Here is a 10,490-nt window from a genome sequence, read left to right on the forward strand (position 1 = left end):
ATGATCAGCAGAACATCTTTCCATTCAGACTTTAATCACAGCAGCATCCCTGTGCAAAGTTTAGGAGCTGTAAGGATACACTGCAACCTGATTATCTCCTGAGACATCAGGTGTTGCATCAATTATTCAGACTCTGAAATTGATATATACAAAACACAACAGACACTTAAGAGGAAACAGGAGCTCTCAGAGTATTTCCAGCTACTTCTTTAGCACTCCCTTGTCACTCTTCTATTCTCTCCATAGACCATTAATTATTTCACTGTTGGTCACTCCAGGTGCACATCTGGACACCCCCCTGGGTGCTCTGACAGAGTAAAGGCTGTGGGGCCAGAGTGCAAAACTATGATACACACTTGTGCATCCATCCTAATCTGTATTTGAGCTTCAACCAGGCGTGATTTTGTAATGTATCCCAGAAAATCAAAGAAATGCTCCACAAGTGTCAGTCACCACCATCACTTCCAGGAGTGATTTCCTCTCCCAAAGAGAGCTCTGCAGGGGTGACAGGCACGCCAGCACCTGAAGGAGTTTGCGGTTGCAGATTTGGGGTATCACAGTTTCAGCTAGTCGCCTTGAAGTTTTGTGGTGCAAGTACGGCAGGCACGAAGTGGGAAAAGAGTCTCTTGCTATAATGCATCCTGACTCTAAGCTGGGTGCACAGCCTGCTCTAACAAACAGCCTTCCTGCAGCAAATCATTTCCAAGGCCTGAACCATTCATCCTCGCACATCTCCCTGGGTCAGGCAGAGGATGAGGCCAGAGAACAGCTTTTGAGTGGTGTCCTCAGTTCAGCATGAAGAATATGTGATCTCAGCTGCTCCTTCCTCTGTCTCACTGGCTTCAGCATTGCAGTAAAACAGCCCATCTGCTCCAAGCCCTGCAGCTGTGCAGCTGCCCTGTGCTTGGCTCCCGGGACTGAGACACCGCAGACAGGGTGATGATGAGGAAATAGGAAAATTGTTAATAGGGATAGCGAAGAGACAGGCAAGATTTTCCTCAGCATAAGTGCATCTGTGTCTGTGGGGTTTTTGTCAGGAACCCTTCCACACACATCACTTGTGTTTTGTGGGCTCTGGGAGGCTCCCTCCTCTCTTGCTGAGGTCTTTTCAAAGCCTGCCCACAGAAGGGAGACAGGCAGAGTCCCGTCTGGCTGTTGTGCTCTTTTAGACCTGGTAGTGTCTATGAAGCAGACTTTGTTTCAGCTCGTCGGGGAGTGCTGAGCACAGTGCGTGCTCTCAGTCTGAGAGCTGAGCACATGAATTCCATAAAGGACCCAGCTGTCTCTGGTGCCAAAGATGAAAGGGCCCGTTATCAAAGCTGGGAGGAGAGAGAGCATTGCCTGAAGGCATCTGGGCATGTCACGAAACAGAGGGTGAACAAAGAGCAAACAGACCTCGCAGCTGAACTATGGTTCACTCTGCTTCTTGAGTCTGCAAAATTGGTGGGAAAAGTTGCCTACACATGATCTCCTTCTTGCTAGGTTTATCATACTCTCATTTTTAATGGTTGGACTTGATGTTAAAGGTCTTTTCCAATGTAAACAATTCTGTGATTTTCCGCCAGGCTGGCCTCTCCTCTCTGAGGTAGTACCCAGCACTTCTGGGGACCACGAGCTACAGCAGGAAAGAGGGAAGGAGCTGCCCCCATCGGCATCATCGCATCCTGCTTGCCAGCAGCTGCACAGAGAAATGAAGGAGAGCATCCATTTCCCTGCCAAGCACCTGGAGCTCCCCCTGCCCTGCCTGAAGCTGAGTCACAGGCAGCACTGGGCTCCTACACAGCCATGGCCCCAACAAGTGACCAGCTCTGAATTTACCCCTGAGTCACCTTCCCTGTGCCATCTCTCTGTTCTGGCTGCATATTGGATGAGCCTTTGTTCTTCTGAGATTGCATAAATTTAACATTGTGGAGCATGGAGATCTTTCTTCTCCCTCTTCTGAACTTCTTAAACCACATCCTGTTGTCCACAGAGAGAAAGCCTCTTACTGGTCACAAACAACCTCTGAGGGAATTTTCCATGAAAAGGAGTGTCAGGATTTTGTTCCATAAACACAGTATCAAAGATGGAAGTCTTGTATCATTCATCTTTCTATGCTAACAGTTTCTCTAATTAGACTGGCGGATCAAATGAGCAAAGGAGCTCAAGCATAGCTCCACTGCGAGTCTGCTCCTGCCATATCACCATCTGCTCTCTGTGTACACAGACAGGTGGGGATATGCTGGAGAGAAGGAGCTATAGCTGTAGCTTGCCTGCCATTCCTCATCACGAGACAGCCATGACAGTACCACTGCACTTACCCCTCTGTCTGCAGGGCCCAGGTCCCCCCTGCCCAGTGTGTCTCTCCAGGGGTCCATCCATATGTCCACTTTGCCTGTTTAGAGTGTTGTTGCTTCTCTGCTGGTACATTCCCTCCATCCTGAAATTCCTGTACATGCCAGACTAGTCAGATAGATAGTGATGGATCATAGATCAATCTGTGCAATTGGTGTAGCTATGTCAGGGAATATTGCTTCAAGCCCAGCTTCATTTGATGGTGGTTTAGGAGGTCAGAGGTGGAAATGTGTTTGTTTCTTCAGGTTTTTGAAATCCACAGTTAGCTCCAAAGAAAATTCCCTGTAGCCATATATAAGTAATTTTCACAGGTTTGCTGTAGGAGAAACATTGCTAATCAAAACTTACCTTATTGCTGTTTATATCCCCAGAAAGTCCTAGACACAGCAGGAAACAGGAGGCTTTGATTCCCCTGATTCCTTTCTCCATAGCCTCCCTACTGTACCAAAGCATGGAGTGTCCCACAGCAATCAGCCAGCTGGCAGCACAGGCCAAACATTCTCCATGCCCAATGCAGATGTCTTAGGAGTAGAGGTGGGATTATGGTGCTTTCCAGACTGACGAGGATGAGCTCTCTGAACCCTCCTGCTCTGGAGTTAGTGAAGTGTGGCTGCAGAAACAGGTCTGTGTAGTGACCCCATGACTGCACAGAGGGGACCCTGCACACCAAGCTGAGAACAGTGGAAGACGTGTAGAGATGAAGTTCTCTGTAGTCAGGAGTGGAAAGCAGCCCAGAGGCTTTAATTGTCTTACTCCTCATATGTTAATGTGTGAAGCATCCTGAGAGACTGTGAATGAGTAAATACATCCTACCATGGCACAAAGACAACTTACATTCCCAGAATTTATGAGTCAGTACCACTTGGTGTTATTTCTGCTTCTTTATCTGTGCTACAATTATTTTTCTACCCTCTGCTTTCTAGCTCTCAGAGCAGTAACTTTCCCCCCAGCTCTGTAACCAAGAACACCAGCCTGATGCTGACTGCTATTCATTAACATCCATTTAAATGAGAGAGGGAGAGAGACCTGTGTTTGTTGTGAATATTATAAAAAGTAATAGATTCTTTCTGGAGACTGTCATTTGCTCCTGGGATTTGCCTGCACTAAGCTTTGGGCTTTTAGTTTCTGATCAGCGGCATTAACATTAAACACTCGAAGAAGTGCTCAGAGCCCCTGTTGGAAATGTAAGAGCTCTTTTCTCCCTCGATTGGTTTTAGCCCTCTTTTTGGGTCTATGGGTGACTCTGCTAAGCTGTGTAAGGTCTAAGTCCTCTCCACACCGTGAATCTCTTTCTAGGTACTGGATATCTCTTGTAATCAGTCAGCTTCCTATTTCAGTCTGTCTTTCCTGCACTGGAAATGCCATGGGAATTTCCATGGGGCCTTTCAGCCCTGAATTCCCAGGTGGGTGCCAAATCTAAACTGGAGCTGCAGCCAGGAATTCTCATCAATAGGTGGTCTCCTGAAATTGCCCCATACTGGAGCAAGGATCTTACAGAGTGCAGCACACAGTTGCAGTGAGACCAGGCTGTGTGCCAGCTCATGGCTGTGGATCCCAACAGCCTTCCCTACCCATCCCACAGAGCTCTGCTGCACTTGGCATGGTACCCCATGTCTCAGTGTGTAGTGTCATCCTCCCTTTGCTTCCTGACTACTCCAGCTGCCTGCCTCCCATCCTGAGCCATGTAAACTGAGCTGTTCCTTAGCCTTTTCTGCACCCCATCATTTTGCATTAACTCCCCAAGAGAACTCCTGAGGAAACCTCTACCTTCTCTGCCATCCCATACCGACTGTGCTGGTGGTCCCTCCCTTACAGACCCTGCCTCCCTCCTGCTGCTGCCTGTGCCAGCTCTTCTGGATCTACACTGCAATTCCATGTGACAGTGAAGTTCTGTCCCCTGGAAACTGAGTGAAGACCTTTTTTTGTTGTGAGAAGGTAACATTTAAAAGGCATCCCTTGGGTTACTCTATCTGGAAGCCCAGCTGGTCTTTTGTGTGAGTGCCACTCTTTTGAAATGCCAGCTCTGGTCTTCAAGGCAGACAGCAGAAGGTACAGCTGGCTCTCTCTGTAATTGATTCCTCCTCACTCATCACTGGCCTTTATTCTCCCTTTTGATTGGGAAGAAGGAATAATGCAGATTACAAGACAAATGCGAAGATTGCCTTGTATGGGAAGAGTTAACAACAGGATTGCTGGTGTCCTGGGATTTCTCTTTTGTCTGTCTGTCTCTGGTCAGCTGGAGAGATATAGCAGCAGATAGGTGGTCTGTCTTTTTGTGTGCCTCACCAGCAGGTGTCCTTAGGAAATGCCAGGCCGGGGAGATGGGGAAGGGGCAACAAGGAGAGAAATAGGTAACAAAACTGCCCAGCTGGCTTTGGACTCGGATACAGGAAAGCAGGCATGATTGCAGTATGAAAGCAGGCAAAAAGGGGTGACTGCAGCAACTGGCACTGGAGAACATCCCAGATGGGCCTTTCTCATCTCTGCTGATGAGGAGTTGGAGAGCAGGTCATGCTTTGATTCTTCTTCAGTTTGTAACCACTGGAAAGGAGGATGACTTGGAGATTCCCATAGTCCAAGTCTGCAATATTTTATGGCTCTGCCTAGAGCACAGATCTGGAGGTTCATTTACAGGTACCTCCATCACAGGCTACGTGCCCTTAACTTGACTGGCAACTGGTGGCAGACTGACACATGGTGGAAGGGAGTAAAGTAGAAGAGCTACACAAACAGTAACATCTACAACCCCGTGGTCTCAGTTCAGATGGGATAGAGGTTTCATCACTGTTTAAAGTCCAGGAGTCTCTGCCATGTCTCCCAGAAGTATATTCCCAGTGACAGTGTTACTGGAAAATGGAGGTCTGTAGTTCCTTCCCAGACTCAGGGAGCCTCTGTAACTTAGCAGGGATTGCAGGTAGGGCTGTGAGACCTGGCTGCCCTTCACAACTCTCACTGATTTCTAAGACAGCCATGGGTGTGCTGCTCCTCTGTTTCGACCTTCAGTTTTCCATGTGTAGGCAGGAGTAGTGAAACACTGCATGTTGTGAGTAGATAAGGGAGCTTCCTTTCCAATTGTAAACAATTTGAAGAATGCCTGCTCATATTCAGTATTGTTGTATTAGGGAATTCAGGTGCCAAAAGGTTGTTTTTCCTGAGGCTGCAAGGACATGGAGCTGTCAGCCAGGATGTGCTCAAGCTTGGTTTGGGTTTAGGCCAGGCATTCACAGCCAGTGCTTTGGAGGCGCTAATTTGCATTCCAGATGCTTCTCTGGGTTTCTTTCTATCTTGCCTTTGCTTTTTTTCTAGGGCATCAAAGTTCGTTTGCTGCGTGATTTGTCCCAGTGCTGGCTACTCAGCCAAGCTATTGTGCAGCAAATCCTAGCTACAAGTCCCCAAATGAGGATAGAATAGACAATGGTTGTTTTTAATCCTTTCTTGCTAGCAGCTTTATATTAATTCTTCATTTGCTCTCAATCCCTCACCTCACCGGCCCTGGTGTCTGTAATTAGCTGCTCTGAACACACTCCTGTTGACATTGATCTATGGGGTTATGTAGTTCCTGCGTGAGCTGTCAGTTTGGACAAGGGGCTTCATGAGGACTAGGTATCCTTAGAGACACTTTCCTTCATAGGAAGCTGCTGAGGGCAGGGAAGATGCCAGGAAACCAGCAGCTCAAAGCTGGTTTTGCCAGAGACTCCTGTAGTGACTTCTCTCATCTGTGGCACTGTGTTTCCAGGAGGGAGGTCTCACTGACTTGGATCCCCCAAGGTTGTGCAGTGCCAACTGGTCTCAAGGGAGAGAGAAACAAGCTATTTTTCTCCTTATCCTGGGTTGTGGTGTGCATCCCAAACCGGGGAACCACCCGGGAAGGGGATTGGATATGCTGTCTATGTCCTGTCAGGCCTTCATCTAGTTTTCTCAGCTAGCCTTACAGTTAATGCTTCTGAATATTTCCAGTCAATAATGTGCCTTCTATCCTCTTTTCACTAAATTATATACATAGTTCATTTTTTTAACCTTTTCTTGTAAACCATTCACTCAGAATCTAAACATTTCATCATCTTTATTATGCTCTGAACTCCCTGTGATGTATCTCTCATTCTCTGACAGCCAGGCACTTGATGGGACTATTTCCAGGTCCCTGTCCTTCATACAGTGCCCCTAAGGTGGATGTGCCAAGAAAGAAGGATTTGGGGGGATCATGTAGGAGGGAGGTTATATATATATGTTTCCCTGCCTCTTCCCCTGACCTCTTTCTGCTGCTTCTCCAAAGGGTGTACCCATGTGGGAGTGCAGCATCCCAAGTGCAGACAGACTACAGATGGCTAAGTAAGGGTTACTATTTCCATCCCACTCTCAGGTGTAATATATCTGTGTATGGAGACCAGAAACACTGATGAGCAACAGCATGACTGGAATTGTGATTGATTGATTTTTTGAGAAAAAAAAAAAGTGGTTCAGGTCAACCTTGACTGAATGTTTAAAAATGCTTTTTTCACTGAAGCAAAAAAGGAAAAGAAGTAATCTGAGGGCATACTAACAAAATGCTGCAGGAAGACAAACTGAGATGGCTTCATGTGTGGGTGGAGGGTAGGAAGCTCTGACACTGTTTTCAAAGTGAGAACTGGAAATGCTTTGAGATTTGTTGGCTTTGGTTTTGGTTTAATGATAGACAAAACCTTTTGGGAATTGCTTTTTTTGAAAGAACTTGAAGTTGGTGTTGATTCACAGGGTCTTTGTGAACCTCTGAAAACATGGGGCTGGGATGATACCAGGTGGTGTGGAACAGGCAGTGCTCTCTGGTGCTTCAAAGAACAGCTGCTCACCCCAAGGCTGCTCCCAGGGCAAGTGGTGGATGAGGACACTGGTCATAGTTCCACAGCTGATGGCCAGGGCCAGGGCAGGGAGAGCCCTGTTAGCTGCATTGCATATTTCAGGTGCCAGTGGTCAATGGGGGGAGGCAAATATGTGTTCTGGGCTCCCATTTCATTTCAAGTGAAATGTAGAGAAATTAGCAGGATCCAGCAGAAGGGCATCAGGCTGGTCAAGGGCTAGGAGCAGAAGTCCTTAGGAAGAGAGGTTAAGGGAGCTGGACTTGCTCAGTCTGGCAAAGAGGAGGTTGCTATCAGCCCTTGGCCTCCAACTGCTTCAAGGGCAAATTCAAAGATAATGGAACCAAAATCTTTTCATAGTATTAAATTATATGATAAGGAACAGTGGCCTCAACTGGTAGTGCTGGAGGTTCATGTTGGACAGTAGGAAAACTTGGTTCCCTCAGGGAAGTTCAGGACTTGGCCTGGCAAAACCATGCTGCCCTCATGTAGAGCAGGAGACAGCTTCAAGCAGGAGGTTGGATGGGATGCCTCTGGAGGTCCCTGGCATTTCTGCCACCCTCTTTTCGTGCCACCCCAGCCATGCTGCACACTGCTTCTTCCTCATCCCATCCCTCTTTTTCTGGGTCTGTGCTTCCCTAAGAAAGGCCAGGTGGATGAAACGTTGCCAGTGGCACTTATCCATGAACACAGGAGAAAGCTGGCTCCCTTCAGAGATGACCACTGGGGCTGTGCAGGCTGTCCCTGAGCCAGCTGGGGCTTACAGCCATGGTTCAAGGCTGAGCCCAGAGCTGTGCCAGGAGCCAGCCCAGCAGGCAGGCTTGGCTGCCTGCCCCAGCATGCCAGATCCCAGTTTCTCTCTTCCAGGCTCCTTGAACCTGCTAGTCCGCGTGCGGAACAAGCGAGCCATCGACACCCAGGTCTGGTCCCTCAGTGGGAATCGGGGGAACATGTGGCAGCAAGCACATGTGCCCATCAACCCACCCGGGCCCTTCCAGGTAAGCCAAGCCCACAGTCAAGGAGCCACCTGCACTGTCCTATCTGTGTGCTATGGATGTAGAAGATTTCCCAGCAGACATCTTCCTCTGTAGCACAGGGGCTGGTGGGGCACAAGGCAGGGTACTGGGAGCTTTCATCCCCCAGGGTCACTGGGGCAAGGCAAAGGCTTAGTGGATGCACAGAAGTCAAATCCACTTCTCTCTGAGGTTTTAATGTGCAAGCATTTAAAAATTTATGTGCATCAGTTTGGCATTATAAATTTTCTGGTTATTGCTGGTCTGGAAACTGCTTGTCAGAGAGCTCCTTTTGGTGCCATGACTGTGTGATGGACAGGTTCCTCAGTGCTGAGCAGCTGGGGGGATGCTGGCCTGTTGGTGTAAAGTGACTGAATGCTAGAGGTTTCTTCTAGCATGTGCTGCAAGAGCCCACCCTCGCTGTGCCCCTTGCTTAGGACTCTAGGAGCACTTGTGAATATGAACTGGGCACTCTGCATGTACTCATCGAGTTGTTCATGTGTACCCAGGCAGTGGGCTGCATTTATGGCTGAGGTTGTTTCCCAACAGGCTACTTCGCTCTTGTTGGGTTGTTTGTGAGAGCTGCTCTGTACAGGCTGGTAGGTTGTGGCACTGTGGCAAAATGCCCAGTGTGCTTTTGGATACTTCAAAATAATAAATAAGAATGTAGTTACTCTTGCAAGTCCTGTTCAGTATTGGTTGGCTTGTTAGAGCAGGGCACATAATAAAGCAGAGCTCTAATGCTTACTTATTACTGCACAGATGCTCAGCACAGAGATTGGTCCCATAAACAGTGGGATCTGGCTTTCCAGATCCTGTGAATACTGGAGGAACAGGAAGGAAATCATTCTCCTGGGGATCTGATAAGACCTGGTCTGTGTCCTGCTCACCTCTGCAGAGCCCTGCAGTGCAGGAAGAGCCCTCCACAACTGCAGCCTCACACTGGACTCTCTCCCATGCTCTGCTTGCAGATCATCTTCGAAGGTGTCCGGGGCACGAGCTACGAGGGGGACATTGCCATCGATGACGTCACTCTGAAAAAGGGAGACTGTCCAAGGAAGCCAATTGGACCGAATAAGGGTGAGACTGTGTCTGCCTCAGAGGCAAATGAGTTGGTAGGAGTGCATTCACAAATGCACATGCTAGGGATGCACAGCTGATTCCAGAGCACACTGACGTGTTGGTGGGACCCAATGGGATGGTTGACTCCACTAGCAGAAGTCACCAAAGGAGCTGTCAGACTCGTGGACTTGTTCTTTAGAGTTGAGAGTTAGCAAGAATCAAAGGAACAACCAGGAGGTGTCATGCCCAAGAAGCTAAAGGACTTCTGCAATATCTCATTTCCTGGAAACTCTAGTTATGGAAGCTTTGAAAAGGGAAAGACCTTCTGCAGGCTTTAATGGCCTCCGTAGGGTTAAGTCAGTCCTTCTCCCGGGAAAAAAAATCTGCTCTTTGGGGCGTGGGACAAGGGAGGGCTGTGCTTCTTCCCATTGCCATCTGAGCATAGATGCACAGCCAGGCTAAATCCCACCAGCCCCTTTCCAGTCCATCCCCATAAACTGATGCCAGCACTGCAGTAAGGGAGAGAGCTCCACTCTCACTAAGGTGGACCAAGGGTTGAAGCCACAGCAAGGTGTGTGTAAGCAGTACGTAGCCATTGGGTGGGAATCACCGGTGTGCCATGTGCCCTAGTCCTGCCTGTGCCCTCGATAACATGCCTCAGGTGGGCTGGAGAGCAGATGTTTGGAGTATGCAAACCAGAGCCAGACAGGAACTTGAGAGCAAGGTTCAGTTTGGTTTATTTATTTTTGAAGCAAAAAAACTTTCAGAGTAAGAGTCACTTCTGGCAATTTTCTTAACTCTGGAGGTGAAGGGGGAAACAAAGGTCAGAACACTGTAAAATTTTCTTAATTTTAGGTATGGTTAAAGATCTCTTTTAGCCTAGGATGTAACCATAACAAAACGAGAGTATTTTATTTGACTCAGGTTGAAAGTTCTGGGGAAGAAAGGAGAATTAGATTTCAAAAGTGTCTAAGATTCAACCTTTTCTCCAGAGTTAGTTTTGGGGAACCTTGAGAACGTCCAGGAAAGGCTCAAAGTGTCTTCCAAAAGATCAGGGAACTCTCTGTGGTTCAGGGTGGGAGAAGACTTGTTTGATGAGATCTGTATCTGTCCCATCACTAATTCTCTTTCTCCCTTCTTGCCTGGCAGCTGTTGCTCTTCCAGGAAGTGGTGTCCCAGCCCTGCACAGCCCTTGTCTTTGTGGCCCATTGACTTTCTTCCTTTACGTGCTGCTCAGATGATGGCAAGC

At 48.1% G+C, this 10,490-nt stretch overlaps 1 protein-coding gene across 3 annotated transcripts in view; it reads left to right on the top strand.

Annotated features, from left to right (window-relative positions):
- Positions 1-10,489, top strand: part of MDGA1 (MAM domain containing glycosylphosphatidylinositol anchor 1) — a 145,154-nt gene extending 134,665 nt beyond the window's left edge. For 2 of the 3 annotated variants that reach the window (XM_017742360.1, XM_008639832.2), the window contains 3 exons: positions 8,034-8,164; positions 9,151-9,259; positions 10,391-10,489. In XM_017742360.1, coding sequence (XP_017597849.1) covers positions 8,034-8,164; positions 9,151-9,259; positions 10,391-10,482 — 332 coding nt within the window. In that variant the 3' untranslated portion in view covers positions 10,483-10,489. Of the gene's footprint in view, positions 1-8,019; positions 8,165-9,150; positions 9,260-10,390 lie in introns of those variants that run through there. The other variant, XM_017742361.1, reaches the window with a different exon arrangement.
- The last annotated feature ends 1 nt before the right edge of the window (position 10,490 follows it).

This window comes from Corvus brachyrhynchos, unplaced genomic scaffold, assembly GCF_000691975.1.
Source record: "Corvus brachyrhynchos isolate BGI_N302 unplaced genomic scaffold, ASM69197v1 scaffold188, whole genome shotgun sequence".
In the NCBI taxonomy this organism is placed as follows: domain Eukaryota; kingdom Metazoa; phylum Chordata; class Aves; order Passeriformes; family Corvidae; genus Corvus; species Corvus brachyrhynchos.